This window comes from Suncus etruscus, chromosome 13, assembly GCF_024139225.1.
Source record: "Suncus etruscus isolate mSunEtr1 chromosome 13, mSunEtr1.pri.cur, whole genome shotgun sequence".
Taxonomy (NCBI): domain Eukaryota; kingdom Metazoa; phylum Chordata; class Mammalia; order Eulipotyphla; family Soricidae; genus Suncus; species Suncus etruscus.
Genome location: NC_064860.1, coordinates 322,375 through 345,937, shown reverse-complemented (window position 1 = coordinate 345,937; position 23,563 = coordinate 322,375). Strand labels below are relative to the sequence as shown.

The following is a 23,563-nucleotide window of genomic DNA, read 5'->3' as shown; positions in this document are numbered from 1 at the left end:
TTTCGGGCCACACCTGTTTGATGCTGAGGGATTACTCCTGGCTAAGGGCTCAGAAATTGCCCCTGGCTTAGAGGGACCATATGGGACACCAGAGGATCGAACCGTGGTCCTTCCTTGGCTAGTGCTTGCAAGGCAGACACCTTACCTCTAGTGCCACCTCAACAGCCCCCAGTCTGATAATTTTTTATTTCAACTCTATGTTGAGTTTGGTCTTGGTACCCTCCATTTTTTCCCACTTCATTCATGAGGCAGAACAAGATGAGTCAAGTTATGTAGTTCTGTTGAAAAAAAAAACTGGGAGGATTCCGTCTAGAGGTTATAAACATTAATTTAAAAGAAGAAAGGGAAAAAATAAAAACAAAACAAAAAAACTAACAAAAAAACAGCAGCTACAAAAAAAGCAACCAGATACTAAAAACAACCACCATCATAGAATAACCATGAGAATAAAAGAAAATAAAAAATAAAGAAGAAAAAAAAAGAAGCCTTTTGGTAGAGTTTTTAAGGTTTTCTAAGTAGAGTATCATGTCATCTGCAAACAGTGAGAGCTTGACTTCTTCCTTTCCTGTCTGGATTCCCTTGATATCTTTTTCTTGCCTAATCGCTATGGCACGTACTTCCAGTACTATGTTGAATAGTAGTGGTGAGAGGGGACAATCTTATCTTGCACCAGAATTTAGAGGGAAGGCTTTTAGTTTTTCTCCATTGAGGATAATATTTACCATTGGCTTGTGGTAGATGGCCTTAACTATATTGAGAAAGGTTCCTTTCATTCCCATCTTGCTGAGAGTTTTTATGGGTGTTGGGTGTTTTAATGGGTGTTGGACCTTATCAAATGCTTTCTCTGCATCTATTGATATGATCATGTAATTTTTATTTTTCTTGTTGTTGATGTTGTGTATTATGTTGATAGATTTACGGATGTTAAACCAGCCTTGCATTCCTGGGATGAAAACTTCTTGATAGATTTATGAATGTTGATTTCATAGAAGCCTGTTTTTTCAATTTTATGAGTCTGGCCAGGACTGGTAGTAGTTCCTTGAAAAAATAAACTTTACTCACAGGCATTAAGGCCCTGTAAAAAATCTTGGTTGCCTGTCTATAGGGCATTTGAGAAATAAAGGGGCATAGCATAAATATTAGTTGAGACATACCTTCAGCTAACATTTTAAGATTATTCAGATTTTATATTTACATGGATTCAAATAGTCTTTATCTAATAATTATTACTCACTTTTCTTAAAGAGCCTCTCTTAAAAATTATTCAGTTATATAAACACACCTATGAGGAACATTTGTATAGATTCAAATATTTTTATTTAGTCTTACAGAATAATTACTCATCTTCAAATCTAACTTTGCTCTTAACGTGCACCCATAGTAATAGTTAACATGTCAGGCCCCAGTTCAGTGTGAATAAAACCAAAACAATTCTCAAACTGACCTTGCTTTTGAGAAACTACTGATAGCAAGAAGCAGCCCCCAAAATAAAACTATCCTGGTTTAGAAATATGCCTTGAACAATTTGCCTCTATGCATATGCCTTTTGATCTGTCAAGAAATTGAGTATAGGGGCCGGGAAGGTGGCGCTAGAGATAAGGTGTCTGCCTTGTAAGCGCTACCAAGGAACGGACCGCGGTTCGATCCCCCGGTGTCCCATATGGTCCCCCCAAGCCAGGGGCGATTTCTGAGCACATAGCCAGGAGTAACCCCTGAGCGTCAAACGGGTGTGGCCCAAAAACAAAAACAAAAAACAAAAAACTAAAACAAAGAAATTGAGTATAAGTATCCCACCTTGTGCCTTGAATAAACGGAACAGAGCATGAACCCAACTTGACTCCTTGGTCTCTGTTACTCATTAGCCCACCCCAGTACACACCTTTCAAGGGACCCCAGAAGATTTCTTTGTGTCAAGAGAAACTGGTCAGTGATACACACCAGTGGCACTAAGGGTTTACTCCTCGCTCTTCACTCAGAAACCACTCCTGGCAGGCACAGGGGACCATATGGGATGCTAGGGATTGAGCCTGGGTTGGCTGCATGCAAGACAAACATATTACCTGCTGTGCTATTGCTCTGGCTCCTAAAGTATAACTATTTCTGCCTGTGGCCCTAGCTTATATTTTATCACTGACAGATTTTTCCTTTTGTTTCTCTTCATCTTTTTTTTTACCCTTTTCTCAATGATTACATCATTCTTTGCCAGTCATTTGTTCCTCACAGACCATATCTCCTGCCTCCTGTGCCCCTCCAACTTTTCCAACCTACAGTTGACTGTTTTTCAATAATAATAAATAAAAAGTTCCTTGAAGTCATGAATCTTCTTTTACTTTTTTAATGATTTTGGTTTTGGGGTTGCACCTGGTGATTCTCAGAGTTACTCTTGGTTCTGTGCTCAGAAATTACTCCTGGCAGGCATGCGGGACCATATGGGATGCCGGGATTCAAACCACCATCCATCCTGAATCAGCTGCTTGCAAGGCAAATGCCCTACCACTGTGCTATCTCTCTAGACTAAATCTTCTATTTATTATCAAAACTATTAACAAGGCAACAAATTGCATGATTGGAGACAGAAAAAATTTCAGAAAGAAAAGAAGCTTTTTATTACATTTAGATAAAGTTCAAAATACAGATCTTCCCATGCTAGCGGATAAAGTATTAAAAGTGCAAACCATATGCTTCTACTATGTATTGAAAATCAAACAAATTCCAGAGTTATATATTTGTCTCAAGACCTGATGATAAAGAGAATTAATCTATATTGAAAATACATTTTAATTAATATCTTTATTTAAACACCTTGATTACAAACATGATTATGGTTGGGTTTCAGTCATGTAAAGAACAGCCCCTTCACCAGTGCAATATTCCCACAATCAATGTCCCAAATCTTCCTCCTCCCCACCCCACCTCCTCCCTGTACTCTAGACAGGCTTTCTACTTCCCTCGTTCATTCTCATTGTTAGGATAGTTCTCAATGTAGTTATTTCTCTAACTACACTCATCGCTCTTTGTGGTGAGCTTCAGGAAGTGAGCTGGAGCTTCCAGCCCTCCTCTCCTTTGTCTCTGAAAATTATTGCAAGAATGTCTTTCATTTTTCTTAAAACCTATATATGAATGATACTATTCTGCATCTTTCTCTCTCCCTCTGACTTATTGCACTCAGCTTAATAGAGTTTTGAGGGGCCAGAGCAATAGCACAGCAGGCAGGGTGTTTGCCTTGCATGTGGTCAATTCAGATTTGAAATCTGGCATCTTGAGGTCCCTTGAGTATGCCAGGAGTGACTCCTGAATATAGAGTCAGGAGAAACCCCTGAGCACTGCCTTGTATGGCCCACCTATCCCCCCCAAAAGAAAAAAAGTACTTTTTTGGAAAAAATGTTTATCTACACTGGAGCATTCAGTTACTTAGAAAACAGACACTGCTGGACTGGAGCAATTGTACAGTGGGCAGGGCATTTGCCTTCTGTAAAGCAAATGGTTTGATTCCCAATATCCCATATGGTCCTAGAGTACTGCCAGAAGTAATTTCTGAGTGCAGAGCCAAAAGTAACTCCTGAGCACTCCTGTGGTTCAAAAGCCTAAACAATAAAAACAACAACAAAAACAAACCACACAAACCAGATATTGATTTGGAAGTTCCCCAGTTAACCTATGATTGAAAATATTATATAATTATTTTCAACTAATTCTAACAACTAAGATGACTTAATTAATAAGACATATTTATAAGCAAAATTATGGATTTTCAAAATATTGTTTCAGAATTATTCAGATTTAACAATTAATATGAATTTCATGTCATGTGTAATCATGGAACTACTTTTAGTTAAAAGAATATATCTCCATTATTTATATAAGTGGATTATATCTTAATTTTATATTAGTCATTCAAATAGTATAAAATAGCAGATATTTTCTACTATAGAAAAATGTGATGCATTTAGCTAAGAAATTCTTGCATTTGAAGTGTCAAGTCTGCTCCACTCTGAATAATTTCTTCTCCAGACTTCGGTTTTAATACATTTATAGAAAAGGAAATACTAAAATAGAATCAAGTTGAATCTTAATTACTGGGGCAAGTAGCATGAGCTTCAGAACATAAGGCAGTAAAGATAAAATAAAATGCTATAGGTGAAGAAAAACACCTTTGCTCAAAGGGAAAAATGACAGGGTGGCTGAGAAACTAGTTCATCATGCTTAATTATTGAACTGGTACTTTCTGTAGTTCTCATCAAGATCTTACACATTTTCTTGGAAAACGATTCTACATCAGTTTTCATATTTTGGGAAAGTTTTCACGTGTAAATGATTGAAGGGATCTTTAAAAACAGGATTTGTGGTTTCATTTGGCAGATGTTCCCGATGATGGAAAAGCTACCAGGAAAGGATGATGGTTGCTACCAGGAAAGGCCAGCTTTGAATGGCCTCAGAATGTCAGGATGGTCCGGATACTGAAGCAGAAAGAGAAGATAGGAACTGTTTAACATTGAAATGATGCCAAGTCTTCCACAGGCACTCACTGTGTCTCCAGGGAAAGCTGACCTGCGCCTGTCTCTGTACTTGGGTCAGACTACAGTCAAACACAATTTGTGATTAATGGTTCTCTCTTGGGTCTCTTACAACCTTAAGCTCAATCACACATCCTGGACATGGCTGCATTTAGGCTTCATTAAATATGATGAGACATCTCCAAAGGGAGTAAAAATAGTCTGAATACCATTGTGCTGGGAATAGTGATAGAGAGCAGGCACATCATGAGTTCTTGCATTTAGTCATACATTTCATCAGTTAAACCTCAATTTAAACAGCAATGCTGCCAGGAAGATTCTACTGTTATTTCCATTTTAGAGATTAGAAAGACTATCTCTATGGAGAGAGTGATAACTTGCTACAGGCCATATTTCTGAGTGTGAGTGTAGGGATCTAAACCTAAATACAAAAGTAGCACAAATGATAATTGATAGGTAGCCTGCCTGAGTTTAGTAAAAAGTTTCGTAAATAGAACGTGATAAGGAAATACCTACGGAATCTTAGAAGCAGATAGTAAAGGTGCTTTGTAATCTTAGAATCTTGGAAAGATCAGAAATGTAACCCTACAATCAAAAGATATTTTGGCTGATCTTTGCTTGAAATTTTAGGAGTAGGATAGATATGTTTGTGTTTTCTATAAGTTGGGTTAATAAAATGACTCCCTTTTTAATGGTGTCATTGATTTCTCATTGAATTTAGCCATTCCTTAATGTTGAATTTTAAAAATTAACTACTTTTATTATAGCTAATGTTTCGAGTTAATACATGTTATTTGTATCTTATTTGTATCTTTGTCTCTGAGGAATAGACTCCCAGACATTAGAACTGCTATGACAAAGGGTATAGGTTTTTTTTTTTTTAATTTCTGATGCAAGTGACAAAATTGTCTTCTAGGAAGGATGTAACCTGGTTTTATGAAATGCTAAATTTTCTCCTTTCTCAAAATTCTTTCCTAATAAATAACATTCAGCAGATTTAATTTCCAGCATAATTTACCTCTTTCCAGAGCGAAGTAGTTCAAATCCTTCATTTATTTTTTCAAAAGGTAAAATGTGGGTTATTAAAGGATCAAGTGAAAACTTCTTAGCCATAAAATCTGTCACAAGTTTGGGGACAGAATCTTTACTCTTAAAGCCTGAGGGAAATGAAACACCATTATTAGATTCAGAGAGGGGCACAAGCATAGAGGTTCTAAGAGAACTTTCCAAATAGATATTAAGTGAAGCTTATTAAAGGTGCTACAACCCACATGTCACTATTACTGAGGTTAATAAATAATATCTTTTATAACCTTTCTGTTGCTTTGACTTTGTCTTTTATTCACCCCATATATACTCAGCTTAGATCCTTTATTATTTATTCTTTTGTAGAGAAAATCATAAAGATTCCCAGAGTCAGGGATCAAATTCAAAAATTGTGTAGATCTGGGAAATGAGTGTGGACATATATTATTGTGGGTTTCCTGGTCCTCCTTGGTGTTATTGTGACTGGCGTCATAAATTCACCAGGAGAGGCTGTGTACAATCTTATTTTCTTATGGGTATATCAGGCATGTCTGTCTTGGGACATTTTTGTGCATACTATTCCACTAATAGTTGTTTTAGGGCCTAGTTTATTTTTAATTATGTTGCTTTTTAAAATCTGGTTCTTTCATTGCACTTGTGAAGGGGGTGTATTTTTATGTCTAAAACCCAACTATAAACATGTTTGCAATTATGGTGCTTAAATAAAAATATTATAAACAAATAAATAAAGTAAAAGCGAAATATTAAAAAATTGGTCTTGTCACTTGTAAAAGGAAAGAAGTCCTGAAATCAATGAAGTTTGGCCCTCATGCCTAACTACATACATACCACCAAAAACAGCCCCTTTCCATGTGCGTCCAGTTAGCAGTAAAATGGGGCTGACAGGAAGAGTCTCTGAGCCCGGAGGAACCCCAACAATGACGCTGACTCCAAAGGATTCCTGACAGCACATCAGAGCAGCCATCTAGGATAAAATGGACACATTGCACTGAATTAGATAAACTTTGTGGGAGAGAAGAGTACATACTTCATTTCCTGTTGATTGATAAAATCATTAGCTCCAACAATAGGAAATATCCAGAAAGTATTTTCTGGATTTTGTTTTCTCAATGCTGGAAACTAAAATCAATGCCTAACACTTGCAAAGCAGGTACCCTCTAACTAATCCACATCCCCAGGAAAAAAGCTTTTTAAGTGATGCAATGGATAAATTGTTAGGGTTAAGGTTGCCTCTCTGAGAGGTGACCCTGATCGGTCAGTTTGTAGCTTGTTGGTAGAAGGAATAAAGCTTTGCTTTATTTATTTATTTATTTATTTATTTATTTATTTATTTATTTATTTATTTATTTATTTGCTTTATTTCAATTGTGTGGTCTTGTCCTTCAACCCTGGACCTTAACAAAAGGACTTTCAGTGAACTGAATTCTTCCTTACAAATATCATCACAAATATGTCCAGAGAGTCTGGTTCTACAAATAAAGGTAATATTTTATCATCACACGAATCTCAGCCAATCCATCAATTTAGTCATTTTCCTTTGTTTAAGTAAGTGGAGATGATGAACATAGTATCTTGAACTAGGTGTATGGTGAAAAATATCTAAAAGGTATCATTTTTCTCTCTTTTCTTCTGTTTTTATAGGAGCCACCCTCTGTTGTGCTCAATGACCCATTCCTTGTTATGGTTTGGTTTTGGTTTAGTGCTACCCCTAGAGACTCACTTAGAGGCTACCTGGGCATTTCCTAGCACCTACCATGGTGTCAAGTCGACCAATGACTTCAAATGAAAAGTCCACACCTCCTCCACTCATCTCCTTCAGCACCTCTTCGATGGGTTTCTGGAAGTCCTGAGGGCTGATGCACTCAGTGGCACCTGCCTCTTTGGCCTTTGCAAATTTGTCTTTGTTGATGTCTATCCCAATGATCCTGGCTGCCCCCGCCACTTTGCATCCCATGATAACAGACAGGCCAACTCCTCCAAGACCAAACACAGCACAGGTAGAGCCTGGTTTGACCTGTTTTATAGAAAAAAATGGATTAAGAAATGATTGGTGTCAGGGTCGGAGTGGTGGCACAAGTGCCTGTGCTAGCCTAGAATGAACCGCGGTTCAATCCCCCAGTGTCCCTTATGGTCCCTCAAGCCAGGAGTGATTTCTGAGTGCATAGCCAGGAGTAACCCCTGAGTGTCACTGGGGGTGGCCCAAAAACCAAAAAAAAAAAAAAAAGAAAAAAGAACGACATGATTGGTGTCAAGTACCTGAACTTCAGTTCCCTTTTGTTTAAACTGAATGATTTGAGCTATATCACTGATTCTAAGGTTTTGTTGGACATTTAACTTTACTGTAGGCAATAAAACATCAATACTCAGGTCCTAGCCAATCACCAATTCATTTAGAACCTCTGCAGATGAGAGCAAGTCCCTAGGGAACTCTATGGAAGCTCACATTGACAGCCAGCTGGTGAGTGGTCTTTGAGCTCTAAGTGTGAAGGAATCTTCCCCAGAAGCCTTCAATGATTCAGACCCATTAAAAATTATTTTTATGGCACACAACATTGACACTCTTTGGGGAAGAGAAGATGATGAGTAAGAAACATTATGTTTAGCAATAGAGAATGTCTAGCCCAATAGAACTCTAAGCTCTCGAAACTCCAGCAACTGTGGCCACACACAGAGCAGAAGTCAGGGGCTGGAGCAATAGCATAGCAGTAGGGTGTTTGCCTTGTAAGCAGATGACCCAAGACAAACCAAGTTCTATCCCCAGCATCCCATGTGGTCCCCCGGGCCTGCCAGGAATAATTTCTGAGTGTAGAGCCAGGATTAACTCCTAAATGCAGCCTGGTGTTTTCCAACAAACAAACAAACAAAAAACACAAAGCAGAAGTCAGCTTGGAAACCCTCAACTTGAAGTAAGCCTGCCATGTCACAGGAGAAGTGAGAAGGTCCTTTAAAGATCTCTTAAGAGACAGTTTGAAATAGCTGAGTGGACTTTATACCTGCTTCTCAAAATGCATGCTGAGGAATAGCACAGTGGAAAGTGGTTCTGACTTTAATAATGAACAGAACTTATCCTTCGTATACCCTTGGCATTGACTCTGTGTGGGGTTATTCCATCACCTATTGAAAGAAATGTGGCAGCTGCATAAGAACTCTGTTCTATTCATGGATCTTTGGTAGATCCAATGGCTTAAATTGGTGAGGAACTAGAGACAGTTTTAGTCTTTGTCATTGGTCGCTAGTGGTGGGTATAATGCTCTATTACTTCAAGTCTTCATCCTCTGGAGTTCAGCACTACCATTAATCTTCTTAGATCACAATGCTTGTGATTGTGATGTAAATGGGCAGGTAAATAGAAATTAGGATTAATTGCAGCAGGGGTTTTGATAGAGCAGCTTTCATACTAACTATAGACAGGGATGAATGACTAAGTGTCTGGGCCTCAGTTTCTTAAAACTAAGCTATACTGCTGAATTCCCAATCTTTTAGGAAGAGAAGACTTTTAAATATCCTGTATTACACTATTTCTGGAGTGTGTGTGTATGTGAGTGAGGGTGTGTGTGTTGGTGACTTGTGCACATGCGTGAGTATTCATGGTAGGGAGACAGGAACAGACACCTTCATTAATGAATGGAGTAAATGCAAACTGGGTTACTGACCAGTGATAGGGTACAAAGGGTGGTTGTGCTGGTGATGTTTGGCTTGGAAGTGTTCTAGAGAAAGTTTTGGGCTTCACTTTTGATTGTAATTCAAGGGGGAGAGGATGACTAGATAATCATCAGAGTTGACCCCTTCTTTTCCTTCACTTTTGTTGCTTTAGAAACTGGCAGCATCCACCATGGCTGAGGGATGAAGGGCTGAATGACTCTAATATGTAGTAATCCCCAAAACAACAGGTTTTGAAGAAGATTGAAAATTATCACCTCTTTTCTTATCATCAACAGGTTTTTCATCTGTCACAAACATACATTTCCTAGGATATACCCTCAATTCCTCCTAAGGCCACTTTGTTTCAGTCGTGATCAGTACCCTAAATAATATGGTATCTACCCATCCTGTTATGGTGACTGGGTAAAGTCCCTGGGAATTTGAAGTGATTGTGCTCTGATCCCCTGAGAAACTGTTTTGCTTTTTGTTCCTGACAATCTAAGTGTCACTGATTTATCATCTATATCATTCCTACCTTGGCAGTTTTGACAGCAGACCCATATCCAGTAGAAAATCCACAACCTATGAGACAGACTTTTTCCAATGGGGCAGCTGCATCAATTTTGGCCACTGCATTCTCATCCACCACTGTATACTGGGAAAAGGTGCTGATGCCCAGGAAACTGTAGACAGTCTTCCCTTTGTAGGTGAGCCTGCAGCTCCCATCCTGCATGGTTCCTTGACATTTGAGGAGGCTGATCACAGTACGCACAGGGTGTGAGTTAGGAACATGACACATAAGCAAATGCACTCCCTAAGGGTGGGGAAATCAGAAACTTACTCGTTTTTCAAGCATAAATTGCCTTCTGGGTGTTTGCAGACAGTGCACTTTTCACATTGGGGTACAAACAGTGGGATGACTTTATCACCTGTAGAGAGAGAGAAATTGCATTCCTATTCAGTTCTGACCCATCAGGGACATAGAGTTTGCTCAGAGCTACAAAGACCTGAGGTCCATGTGTTTATCTCTTCTATTGTTCCGCTGATCCCATGGAGTGTTATATGCAGCATCACATTTAATGCAGTGAGAACATGAAAATATCTTCATGTGACTAGAGGATAGATCTGGGCTAATATGAGTAAATTACCTTAGTTTTAGGAGGTGTTGACAAAAATCTTATATTTAAAACAGTTTGGAATATAGTAAAAATGAAGATGTTTCATCAATTTCTTAGTTTTTCAAATTAATTGCTTATCTTTATTATTAAATGATTACTTAAAACCTCTTAAAAAGGGAAACTACCAAAGAATAACAAGCTAGTCACTTTCTTTTATAATATAAACTGACTTTCACACGAAGCTGATAATTTGTGAATAACCTATTTTCTTTGCTATGATAGAAAGTAGGTGTCCTGCTGACTCATGCATAATGGCCCTTCTTACCCTCCTAATCATGGACAATTGCATGCTATTGAGTTAGCCCCAGAAGGACCCCAGCTCAAGGACACTTCCCTCATGGCTACAAATAACTTCCCAAACCCAACAAGACACGATGGAGTGATGAAAAACTGCCCTGTATTTCACCTTTCACAAGAATACCTCAAAAGTCTCAATGGGAAAGCCTATATCTCCTTTATGGGTATAATACCTCCATAATAATACCTCCTAGTCTGTTTAGCCCCAAAAGTAAATTATCCTGGTAAACAGCATTGTTTTTGAACGCCCTTTTAAATACAATTTTACAAATATATATATATATATCTTTGTATCTCCAACCTCACCTGTTTTGGTTTGGAGTGGTATGAAAACCTACAAGAAAAGTCTTGCCTGGGATAAAAGCCCAGGTCAAAACTAGGACACAGGGACTGTGCAGACTATCATTCTTACCTCCAAATCCACCAGCAATACAATTTGTCCCCATACCCTTTTGCATAGGCACTCTAAATAAAGAAACAAGCTCTTATCTACTAGGGATAAGAACCCATACTTTTTATAATACAGGCTTGCTTCCCAACCTGAACATATGTCATGTGCACCCAATTTAGACTCTATGTGACTGGTCAGTGACCATCCAACCAGAACCCCAGATCCCAGACGTGGAACTGACACAGGTCCCAGCAACAGCACCAGGAACCAGACTCTACCCAGGGAAATTCCGAAAGCCATCCTGGAACCAACTTCACAGTTTTACCATGACATCCTGACATGAGAAAATGGCAACAACTTGAGCTAGAAGAGGGCTACCCTATCTCACCATCTAGTGGTATGATACAATTGGGAGACATGTCATCCTTTGCCCTAAGCAAAAAACAAAATTGCTATTTACAGAAGACTGACCTTGACAAACATGGACTGGACAGAACCTAGCAAGAGACCAAAGAAGAAGTTCCTAGACTAGGCCTCAGCTTCAGATTCGTACAAAAACCCAAGATCTCTAATCCCAGAGGTCTGACTTTGACAACTACAACTGAGCAGAACATCTGGAACCATATTGAAAGACTATAGTCTAGGCCCTGACCTAGAATCTGAGCAAAAACTAAGTCCACTAACCACAGAAGACTGATTTCAATAACAGTGATGGAACAGTAATCCTAGAACAAACAAACAAACAAACAACCTCTTTCCTAGCCTTCACCCTATGACCTACGCAAATAGCAAGATCTTCAGCTACAGAGGTGGGATGTCATCACCCATATCTGAGTGAAAAGTCTTATGGCTCCATAAAAAGATCTTGGGGTGCTCGCTTCAGCAGCACATATACTAAACTTGGAATGATACAGAGAAGATTAACATGGCCTCTGTGCAAGGATGACACGCAAATTTGTGAAGCGTTCCATATTTAAAAAAAGACCTTGGGGAGTGTAAAAGGGTGAGTACAGAGCCTGTAGTTGTTCCCATGTCAGTATGCTTCAAGGGCGGAGAAGCCATGCATCTCTTAGGCCCAGGGAATTCCCGTTCTAATTTCCCCAATGTTTACTGTGCCTATGCAAAAAAAAAAAAAAAAAAAAGAAACACAACCCCCCCCCTTTTAAGAAGTTGCTGGTCTGGGGCCTGCGAGATAGCATGGAGGTAGGGCCTTTGCCTTCCATGCAGAAGGATGGTGGTTCGAATCCCGGCATCCCATGTGGTCCCCCATGCCTGCCAGGGACGAATTCTGAGCATAGAGCCAGGAGTAACCCCTGAGTGCTGCCAGGTGTGACCCAAAAACCAAAAAAAAAAAAAAAGAACAAGTTTCCTTGTTTCCTTGTTTTTCTTGTTTTTTGGTTTTGTTTTTGATTTTTTGAGGGTTTTTTTTTTTTTTTTTTGGTTTGTTTGTTTCTTCATAGCTGATGGTTTTGGGTTTTGGTTTACTGTTTTTCTTTTTCTTAATTCTTTTTGCACTTCTTTTTGTTACTTCCTTATTGGTTTTTTGTTTTGTTTTGTTTCTATCTTGCCTCATTTTGTTTTGTTACTTTTTTCTTCTTTCCCCCTTCTACTAAAGGGATACTTACAGCACCTAGATGGACTCCTTTCATATCCCTTCTTATATCTCCAATAGAGCCACATTACTGTATTCACCTTGATCAGCATCATAGTTGGAGGGAGAAAAATGGATGATACCAAGACCAGACAGTAGTATGTCCATTTGGTGGAAATAAAAATGATCAGACTTGAACACGAAATCCAAAGTCAACGACAACAGAAATGATACCCAATCTACATCAAGCTGTACATGGGGGAACAGTTGCACTAGCATTACGGGGGGAGAGATGGAGGAGGTGGGGTGCATGCTGGGAACAGGGGTGGAGGGAGGACAACACTGGTGGTGAGAATGCCCCTCATTCACTATTACTATGTGCTTTAAATATTACTGTGAAAGATTTGTAATTCACTTTGCCCACAATAAAAAAAAGAAAGTAGCTGTCATTTATAGTTTACTTCTAACTAAATGAAATACTAAGGAACTCAGGAACCATACTGTTAATTTTGTTATTTCTGTATATAGATAATAGTAAGTTCATCTACTGGTTAAATGATTTTTCTAGAATTAAAACAACTTTATGGGGCCAGAACAGTGGCTCATGCAGTAAGGCATATGCCTTGCATGTACTAACCTACGATGTTCTGTGGTTTGATCCCCTGGCATTCCATATGGTCCCCCAAGCCAGGAGTCATTTCTTTTTTTTTTTCCAGGAGTGATTTCTGAGTGCATGGCCATGAGTAACCCCTGAGCATCACCTGGTGTGGCCCAAAAAGCAAAACAAAACAAACAAAACAAAAGAAACAACAATTTTTACTATATCCAAAACCCAGAAAAACAATTGGCTCATAACATTTAATACATAAACTTTATATGGAGATTATGATGGCATGGACATTTTCTGTAGTGTAAATGGGAAAGGTAAATCATCCTTTACCTCTAAAAATATTCATCTAAGTTATCATACCAAGTGAAATGAGTCAAAAGGAGAAAGACAGACTGGTCTCCTTCATACATGGGATATAATGACACATAGTAAGGAAATTGTAAATACTTAGAGAAAAAATCTGGTCACTGGTATACAGAACTGAGTTTTCTATGGAACCATGGAAGGGGTGGAACTAAGACAATGGTGGGAGGAAATGGACTGGTGAAAATGTGGTGCTGAAACTTTGCATACACAAAACTCTGCATGAGAGTCTAGTAAGGCATGGTGTTAACATTAATATATATATATATATATATATAATGTTCTATAGTAACACAATAAAATAAGGATAACACAGTTATCAAAGATAAAAGATAACTTTGTACAAACCCAAACAGAGGCAAAAACACTCAGGAGGTCTCTGCAGGTGTGCCACAGTTCCACGAGGACAGGAAGCATGTGAGAAGGGACAGATGTAGGGGCCACTCTCTTTAAGTGGCGCTGTCCTTCCACCAGAAGAAAGTTCCTTGCAAACAACCCTGAGCCAGTGTGTGGGCCATTCTCTGCCCTCTCTCTGGTGCACTTTGGCTCAGACAGAAAGCAGAGCTCAGGTGTTCAGGAATTGGCATATAGGCAATAGTCCTTGTGTATTCCCAGCTCAACCCTGTGTTGGACCTCAAGAGGGTATATTCAGTGGCTGCTGATGGAGACAAGAGAGTTGTGGGCATGTGCAGTGGTGGGCAGAGATCTCGTGCAGACCTGCTTGGAGGGGCTAGTTTTTGTACCTGGTTTGACAGTTGTCACTCCTTCTCCGACACTCTCTACAATGCCTGCTGCCTCATGACCCAAAACCACAGGAAGGGGGACAGCAAGGGAGCCAGAAACTGCATGATCATCTGAGCGACAGATTCCTGAGGCCACCACCTGTAGAGGAGGAAGATGACGGGACAGAGGAGGCAATAGCCCTAGAATGATTTAACAGACCCAACTTCCTGAAATTGGGCTTCTCAAGAGTATTTTTCTAGAGATTATTGTTGTTTTAACAACCTTACTTCTCCCAAATAAAAAAAGGTTCCATGTAGCACCATGATTATTTAACCTAGAACTTTCTTTTTAGATATGAAATACTTTGGAATAATCTGTGAAATAATTGCTTCTGAATAATTAATTATTTAAAAATGCATCCTTGGGGCCAGAGTGATAGCACAGTGGTAAGGTATTTGCCTCGCACATAGCAGACCTGGGATGGACCCATATGTTCCCCAGAGCCTGTCAGGAGTGACCTAAGAACACAGAGCCAGGAGTAACTCCTGAGCACTGCTGTGTATAGCCCAACCCCCCCCCCAAATTATTTTTTAAATGCAAAATACAGATTAGCATCAAGTTTTAGCACCAAGTCAAGTTTTAGTATCAAATGCTCACTGATTTGGAAATCATAATGTATGTCCCTTAGCTCTCTATGTTTTCTCTTGCCCAAACATAAAATAATATTAGGATTATGGGATACATAGGAAAGTGTTTCACCTTAATACGAACTTCATGGGCCTTAGGTGGTGCGACCTCCACCTCCTCAATGGTAAAGGGTTTCTTCAGCTCCCAGAGGACAGCGGCTTTGCACTTAATTACCTGGAATTAGACAGTGAGACCGTTCCAGTCCTGCCCCACTTCTGATTTTAGAGATTGTGTTTTTTAGGGATTATCTTCTCACACAGAACATTTAGCTACATGCCAGGTACTTACAATAAGTCTATAGAAATTAGCCACATTGAAAGAAAAACATGTAAAGCAGTAACACCAGGAAGGAGAAACAGAATGAATTGTAATAAAACATTGAGTATAATATTTCATTTGGTATATATATTTAAAATATATAAAATATTTAAATATAGCATTTAAATTTAAACATATATTTAAAATATGTGTAAATATATATATAAATGAAACATTATAGAGTATACTACTAGGCCTTCCTTCAGTGTTTTTTTCCTCAAAAGTTTGTTCATTCCTAATATTTCCTAATGGGGTCATGATACATTGTGTAGCCACAACTGTTGGCTTCTATATAAGGCTAAAGCACTTATATAAAGCACTTACGTCACCATTATTTTGCTGCTAGATACAGTGTCTGTTTACTCTTTTACTCAGTTCTGTGTTTCTTTTTGTTTGCTTGTTTTTATTTTTTTTACTTTTTTATTTTTTGGTGGGGAAGGCAACACCCAGCAGTGCTCAAGGTTTACACCTGGCTCTCGGGGACCCCTCCCAGCAGGCTCAGAGGACCAAATGGGGTACCAGGGTCGATCATGTGCGAAGCAAGTTCCCTACAACCTGACAGTACTAGTTAGGACTGCTCAGCTATGTGTCTGTTCTCCTCTCTTACTTTCCTCCCACCATTATTTGTTTTTTTTTTACTCTTTTGAAATTTTGTTTTATAATATATTAAAATATAATATAAATTTATAAATAAATAAATATAAAATTAATATAAATAAAATTAGATCTCTTATTGCTTAAAAGCTTGTATTATTAAGACATTTTTTCAAGAGAGAATTAGCATGTTTGAAAATCTGATAAGAAACAAGTTGAGACATCTTTTGACAACATATTTTCATTATTTATTGATATGTCAAATTCTCCAACCACAACTGCAGTCTATAATATCCTAGACATAAATACTTGGAAACAATGCACTACTGGTAGCTGAAGCCTGACCATATGGTTTTTGCAGATTAACTGTCACCCATATTATGCCATGAGGCCAGTATGGTTTTTTGTTTTGTTTTGTTTTGTTTTATTGCTTTTGGTATCCATAATCAAAAAAAACAAAATTCTGTCTTATCCTCAATTCTGGGACTATTGGTTATTTTTTATTTAATTTTTTATTTAAACACTGATTATAAGGTTATTCAGACTATAGTTTTTTTCATAAAGTTGTTTATGATTGAGCTACAGTCATGCAATGTACAACAGCCTCTTCAACAGTGTGCATTTCCCATCACCAAAAGTTTTCCTCTCATCCTTTCTGACGCCCTCTTCCTTCACACCCACCTTCCTCGCCTGCTTCTAAGACAAGCATTTTTATTTCTCTCTCTTTCTCTGTCTCTCTCTCCCCCTCTCCCTCTCCCTCTCTCCCTCCATGAGGTCAGTATTAATGAGTTATCGGTCATATTTTACAGAAAAAAAGATCAAGGTTGGGCTGAAGAGAAAGCTTAGTAGGATGGACTTTATGCTTTGCATACAGAAGGCCAGAATTGGATCCCAGCACTACATGGCTCCCAGGGCACTGTAAATGCCTCTGACAATCTGAGCTGAAAGTATGCCGAACATAGCTCCAAACCATCACAACAAAAGAATTTATTGATTATTAACTAAATGTTCCAAGTCACAAAACTACCTATTTATGGTAGTAAAAGACTAACCAATAAAAAGTTGAATAATAGCACCAACATTTGTTGAATGATTTGAGTGTACTGCTTTTCTAAGTGGTTTTATTAGTTTATTAACCCCTCAAATACATTCTGAAGTAGGCTTTACTACTTTTAGCATGTGCAGAAAATAGATAGCAAGAAGGCTAAATGTAAATGGTGTGTCTCATTATTGATGTTTTACCTGAGGTGGGAGAATTAGCTGTCTATTATTTATTATTTTTATCAGAACATTTGATATATACTTTGGTCTCCAAAATAATTTATTTCAAACTGAGTTTCAGGGAATTTGTCTCTTTCCTAATCTTGATAATTTCTTTTTGCTGGCAATTTAATTCAAATGTAATATGCCATTGTAATGTTAACCAGTAATAAATAAAAAAGTTGAAGAAACTCACTTATATAATTTTTTAAATTTTATTTCTAAAATTCTTATAAGGTCTGTTGTACTGTTGTGTGTACAGAAATCTCAGAATCTTGAAATTGAGATATAGAAGGTATTATATTGTGTGATCCACTTTTAACACATAAACCTACTATAACAATCCTACTAACTCTAATAATAATAAAAAACATAAATCCACAGAATACTTTGAACAAAGTGACTCTGTTCTTAGCTTGTGATTTAAACCTGATAACTATGAGTATTTTTAAAATCAGATTCACTTTTATATGGAGAAAAAATATTCTAGAGAGTTCCTATGGAAATTTTCTGATTATTGATTTGATATTGTTCAGATATTGATTTTGGCTTGCTTAACTTTGTTCTGCTATCAGGTCAATGTATCTATCTGTTGTAAAACATTTCACAATAAGGTTCAAGGGCTAATTCAAGGTCTTCTAATGAGATTCCTCTCATGAAATTTTTATTAGAATTAGATTATTTGTGTTCATAAAAATAATGTGATTTCAATGAGTAGCTCAATTATATTATGACTCTAAACATTGTTAGAAATATTTATGACTTTAGATTTACAAATTTCTCATGATAGATGTTAAGCATTTACTATAATAAATTAAATATAGATGACATACATTTTGTTAAAGATATTTCTGTCGTAGTTATAAACTATATATTGAAGCATATGTTTTATGTTGTAATTCCATTTATTTTGTAATTTAGAGATAAGATTTAAATTAGGCATTAAAATGATATCCTATACTAATAAAAAATAAAAATAAATAAAAATAAAGAGTTGTGCTTACCTTTCCTGTTGTGCTCATGTTTCTTTGCTAGTAATGGATGGTGAATTCTTGTCACTTCTTGCCTGATGGATTCTATAGAGCAGATCTGTTGCACAGGAGTTTTATTTGCTTGAGTAACACCCAATTTCACATGTGATCTGGTGTCTTAAAGCAATACTTGTCAGCTTATTTAAGACAACTCAAATAAGAAAGAAAGTTACTTTTGGCATGACTTCAAATCATGACTTTCTTGGATGCCAATTTTTAATAATATTTTAATTTGATTAGGTTTTGAAATTTTACTTATTCCTGGGGGTTCTATTTCTCCTCAGTTATACACAGCATGTTCAGAATTGTTTGACTTGGATTCACATAAAAAGCAAGGGAAGAGGGAGCAACAGCTGGAACATGGAACAGAGCCAGGACAAAGACCTGTGCTCACCTGTTCATTCATCTCAGCAGAACTCAGACAGCCATACTAGAAGAAACAGGAGATATTCAGTAAATTAGTGCTTAATAGCTTAGTCACCAATTTACTTAAATCATTCAGGTTTTGTTGTTGTTGTTTTGGTTTTGTGTGTGTGTGTGTGTATGTGTGTGTGTGTTGTTTTGTTTTGGCCACACTCGGTGATTCTCAGGGCTTACTCATAACTATGTGCTCAGAATTTGCTCCTGGTTTGGGGGAACATTTGGGAGCTGGGGGATTGAACCTCAGTTCGTCCTAGGCTAGTGCACGCAAGACAGATGCCTTACCTCTTGCGCCATCGCTCTGGCCTCTCATTTAGTTTATTAATCATACTTTTTTTTTTTGTTGTTGTTTTTGGGTCACACCCAGCAGCGCTCAGGAATTCCTCCTGGCTCTATGCTCAGAAATCGCTCCTGGCAGGCTCGGGGAACCATATGGGATGCCGGGATTCGAACCACCATCCTTCTGCATGCAAGGCAAACACCTTACCTCCATGCTCTCTCTCCAGCCCTTCATCATACTTTCTTACATGCTTTTCTTTTCACAATAAGCCTTCCTTTAGATACTTCTAATGACTACGAAGGTAACACTTCCCAGATAGACTTTTCTTTCTCTCTCAGAATATTCTCACAGACTTATTTAATCAGATTTTTTCTTCTAATGAAGGTTTCTTTTCCTATTTTTTCCTCATAAAATTTTCTTCCTCTTGCATTTACTAATTTTATTTTAAAATTTTTATTAGAACACTGATTTACTAAAGTTGTTCATAGTACAGTTTTAAAATATGCAGTTTATTAAACATACAGTTTATTAAATATTTTGAATGATTAAATATTTGTTTGAATATTTAAATATTAAATATTTATTAAATATTTCAACATTAGTATCACCACCAGTGTGACCTTCCCTTCACCAATGTCCCCAATTTTCCACCCACCACCCTACCTAGCCTCTGGCAGACATGAGATTTACTTCATATTGTTTGCTATAACACAAAGGCAAATTGCGTTATCAAAACTTAGATTAATAGTGTCAGTTTGTAAGAATTGTGTAGTGTCATCTCTCAGTGGTGTTATTAAAGTCATTGTCTGATTTATTGGCTATGGTTGGTTCTAGTTAAGTATTCTGAGCATTCTGTGTTGGGCTTCTATGTAACTTTCCCATCAGATTTGCTATGATCCTTCTGGGCTGACACTACTATTAAAATTTGAGATGTTGGATCTGAAACAAGTTGGATAGTTTGGAAGTTTGATAAGATTGTGGACTTTTTCTGTTGAAGGGTGTCGGGGTTGGCTGTGGGCTGCTGTGGCTTCAGGCAGAAAGGAGAATTGGCCACCCCATACCACCAACTGCCTCTTGAGGAGGACCCAAAGTTCTCAGCCCAGATCAGACTCCTGGGAGAGGGGGCAGCTATCATTTTCTTTTGGAGCTCAAGAGAGGAGCTGTTGCAAAGATGGTGGATGTGGGCAAGGGCTGCTGAATAATATGGTGGAGGTGCAGTGGAGGACTTGTACATCTTATTCCAAGAATATCCCAGAGTTTTCAGCCCATCTGGTCCCATATGGAAAGATTTAGTTGCTCATATATTTTGAATTTAGTCATGGTGAAAGGCCATTTCTGTCCCCTTCCACTTGCTTATACTTAGTAGACTGTTCTCAGATGTTCTTTATAATTAGAGATACCTATTCAAAATATTTTTTACCTCGGAATTTTCTCTTTACAGCTTCTCAGATCTTCACCCCCAATAAAGCTTTTCAACTCAGATGTTTCTTCTCAGACACTTTGTCAAAGGTTCTGTTTCAAATAAAATTAGTCCCCTCAAACTTTTTTTACTTACACATTTTTCCCTCAGAATCCCTCTCATAATGGACATTTGTTTATATCCTCACTACCTTTTACCTCATGAACTTCTTTCCCAATATAATTCACTCCTCAAGTTTCCTTCTTTCACAAATTTTATACCCATTAGACTCATTAGATATTTCTTCTTCTTCTTCTTCTTCTTCTTCTTCTTCTTCTTCTTCTTCTTCTTCTTCTTCTTCTTCTTCTTCTTCTTCTTCTTCTTCTTCTTCTTCTTCTTCTTTCTTCTTCTTCTTCTTCTTTCTTCTTTCTTTCTTCTTCTTCTTTCTCCTTTCTTCTTTCTTTCTTCTCTTCTTCTTTTCTTCTTCTTCCCCCTCCTCCCCCTCCTCCTCCTCCTCCTCCTCCTCCTCCTCCTTCTTCTTCTTCTTCTTCTTCCTTCTTCTTCTTCCTCCTCCTCCTCCTTCTTCCTTCTTCTTCTTCTTCTTCTTCTTCCTTCTTTCTTTCTTCTTCTTTCTCCTTTCTTCTTTCTTTCTTCTTCTCTTCTTCTTTTCTTCTTCTTCCCCCTCCTCCCCCTCCTCCTCCTCCTCCTCCTTCTTCTTCTTCCTTCTTCTTCTTCTTCCTTCTTTCTTTCTTCTTCTTCTTTCTCCTTTCTTCTTTCTTTCTTCTTCTCTTCTTCTTTTCTTCTTCTTCCCCCTCCTCCCCCTCCTCCTCCTCCTCCTCCTTCTTCTTCTTCCTTCTTCTTCCTTCTTCTTCCTTCTTCTTCTTCTTCTTCTTCTTCTTCTTCTTCTTCTTCTTCTTCTTCTTCTTCTTCTTCTTCTTCTTCTTCTTCTTCTTCTTCTTCTTCTTTTGGTTTTTGGGTCACACTCGGCAGCGCTCAGGGGTTACTCCTGGCTCTATGCCCAGAAATTGCTCCTGGCAGTCTCGGGGACCATATGGGTTGCCGGAATTTGAACCACATTCCATCTGCATGCAAGGCAAATGCACTACCTTCATGCTATCTCTCCTGCCCCAAGATATTTCTTCTAAGATAATCATCCTCAGAGACTTTTCTTACTAGGCTCCTTACCAAACAAAATTTTATTCCTCATATTTTGCTTTTCTTCCTTTTTATTGGGGGTTATTCTCAAGCATTCTAGGGGATACTGTGCTTTATCTGGCAGTGCCATGTATTGCCAGGGATGAATCCAAAGCTTGTGCATAGTAGGGATCAGTTCCAGTCCTTTGAGTAATGTCTCTGACCCACAGGACATTTTCTTTTCATGATGATTCCTCCCAATAGATTTTTCTTCCTAAATTATTTTCATATACTTTTCTATTCATAAACTCTGATCAAAATACCTTTTTTAACTTCCTGTTTCTCTTCTGAGAATTTTCCTTCAGAGTCCCCATACCTCATTGTTTTATTTTTTTTGATGTCAATATTTTCTCTTTAGAGAAACTGAGCAGAAGATATTATCATACACAGGAAAACACAGTGCACACAGACAACATGGTGCATGTGGGATAACAAAGTGCACACAGGACAACATGCTGTGTATACACCAGATAACAGTACATGCAGGATAACAAGGTACACCCAGGATAACACAGTGCACACAGGACATCAGATACAGGATGGTGCATATCCAGCACTGCACCAAGAAGCTCAGTAGCACCATATGCAGGTCACTGAGAGCAGAAACATGGAGACTAGCAAAGAAGCAGAGATGGACTCTGGAGGACGAACAGGAACCTTCTAAGATGTGGCACTGAAGAGGTGAATGCTTAGCTAGAGGGAAGATGAGAAAAAATGAGGAAGGAAAAAGCCTCCTGAGTAAGCCATGGCACCTCACTGCAGGGGCTCTGCCCGCCCATGCAAGGGCCTAGACGTTGTTCCTATGAGGCAAAATGGGGCTGCAATGGACCACTATGGCTGAAGGACTCTTGTAGCTTTGCTTCAGCTGCCTCTTTGTTTCTGGGGAAGCCAGACTGAGCCTCTGATGAGGTTGTTTGCATAAAAAAATCAAAGTGCTGGTTGCATCATTGTGCCTCTGTTTCCTATTTCAAAGTGATGGGATAGCTGGTGTGGAGATGAAAGCCAGCACCAGCTCTAACCAAGAACCAGGGCACAATAGTTGCAATTCATGACTTTTTCTTTTGCAAGAATTTTCTTTCTAAAGGGCTATTTTTGCCTCTTTGAAGGGAAGCCAAATAGTTAAATAAATATGAGATTCTTTACCAAAATATATTGATTTATGCCAGAAAAAAAGCTAGCAAAGTTAAAACACTGTTACTAAATGTGCTACTATGTGTACATTTTAAGAGAGAATTTTGTTCATTCACAATAGAGAAAAATAAATTTAAACTTTCCAAGAGGGGATGGAGAGATGGCATGGAGGTAAAGCATTTGCCTTTCATACAGAAGGTTATTGGTTCAAATCCCAGCATCCCATATGGTCCTCCAAGCCTGCCAGGAGCGATTTCTGAGTGTGGAGCCAGGAGTAACCCCTGAGCACTGCCGGGTGTGACCCCCCCCAAAAAAAAACCAAGAAAAAAATTAAAGTTAAAGTTGCCAAGAATATGTCCTGGGTAAAATAATTTAAAATTATTTATTTACATAGTCTCAAGGGGATAGACCAGTGAACTATCTCTGCTGGCATGGATGCAGGAAGAAAGGAACACAGCAAGGACCCTCTATTCTCTCAATTTGATGTCTAAACCTGTCCTGAATATCTGCAGTGTCAGCTGAGCACAGTCTTCTGCTTGGTATTATTATAAGAATCTTCTGAATGGGGGCCAGAGAGATAGCACAGCGGTAGGGCTTTTTCCTTGCACACAGTCGATCCAGGACAGATGTTTGTTTGAATCCCAGCATCTCATATGGTCCTTCGTGCCTGCCAGGAGCAATTTCTTTTTTTCTTTTTTTTTATCTCTATTTAAACACCGTGATTACAAATATGATTATAGTTGTATGATTTCAGTCATGTAAAGAGCACCCACCTTCACCAGTGCAACATTCCCACCACCAATGTTCCAAATCTCCCTCCTCCCCATGCCACCCACTCCATTACTCAAGACAGGCTTTCTACTTCCCTCATTCATTCACATTGTTAGGATAGT

The 23,563-nt window shown here is 38.3% G+C and overlaps 2 protein-coding genes and 1 non-coding gene across 3 annotated transcripts; 2 read left to right on the top strand and 1 right to left on the bottom strand.

The window, feature by feature from the left end:
• Positions 1–4,230: 4,230 nt before the first annotated feature.
• Positions 4,231–18,242, bottom strand: ADH1C (alcohol dehydrogenase 1C (class I), gamma polypeptide). Its single transcript, XM_049785293.1, has 9 exons — positions 18,220–18,242; positions 15,116–15,217; positions 14,377–14,515; positions 10,045–10,132; positions 9,739–9,958; positions 7,315–7,575; positions 6,390–6,525; positions 5,533–5,671; positions 4,231–4,457 (listed from the first exon to the last, which is right to left on the bottom strand). The coding sequence occupies exons 1-9, from the start codon at positions 18,235–18,237 to the stop codon at positions 4,433–4,435; spliced, it is 1,128 nt and encodes a 375-aa protein (XP_049641250.1). The 5' UTR covers positions 18,238–18,242; the 3' UTR covers positions 4,231–4,432.
• On the top strand, positions 11,940–12,046 carry LOC126026746 (U6 spliceosomal RNA). Its single transcript, XR_007501966.1, has one exon. It is a non-coding gene; the product is annotated as a U6 spliceosomal RNA (small nuclear RNA).
• A 1,875-nt stretch (positions 18,243–20,117) lies between the features above and the next one.
• LOC126026280 (putative uncharacterized protein DDB_G0271974) lies at positions 20,118–21,297 on the top strand (the record flags this gene model as incomplete). Its single annotated transcript, XM_049785965.1, has 3 exons — positions 20,118–20,130; positions 20,634–20,704; positions 21,250–21,297. Coding segments are annotated over exons 1-3 (132 nt in total), but the record flags the coding sequence as incomplete, so codon positions are not given.
• Between the last annotated feature and the right edge of the window lie 2,266 nt (positions 21,298–23,563).

What these genes read in the sequence shown, in the direction of transcription:
- ADH1C (XM_049785293.1), bottom strand. An exon ending in CCCATGAAGTTCGTATTAAG is followed by an intron (nt 14,516 to 15,115) that starts GTGAAACACTTT and finishes CCTCCTCTACAG; the next exon opens with GTGGTGGCCTCAGGAATCTG. An exon ending in CTGCTGTCAAAACTGCCAAG is followed by an intron (nt 7,576 to 9,738) that starts GTAGGAATGATA and finishes TCTATAAAACAG; the next exon opens with GTCAAACCAGGCTCTACCTG.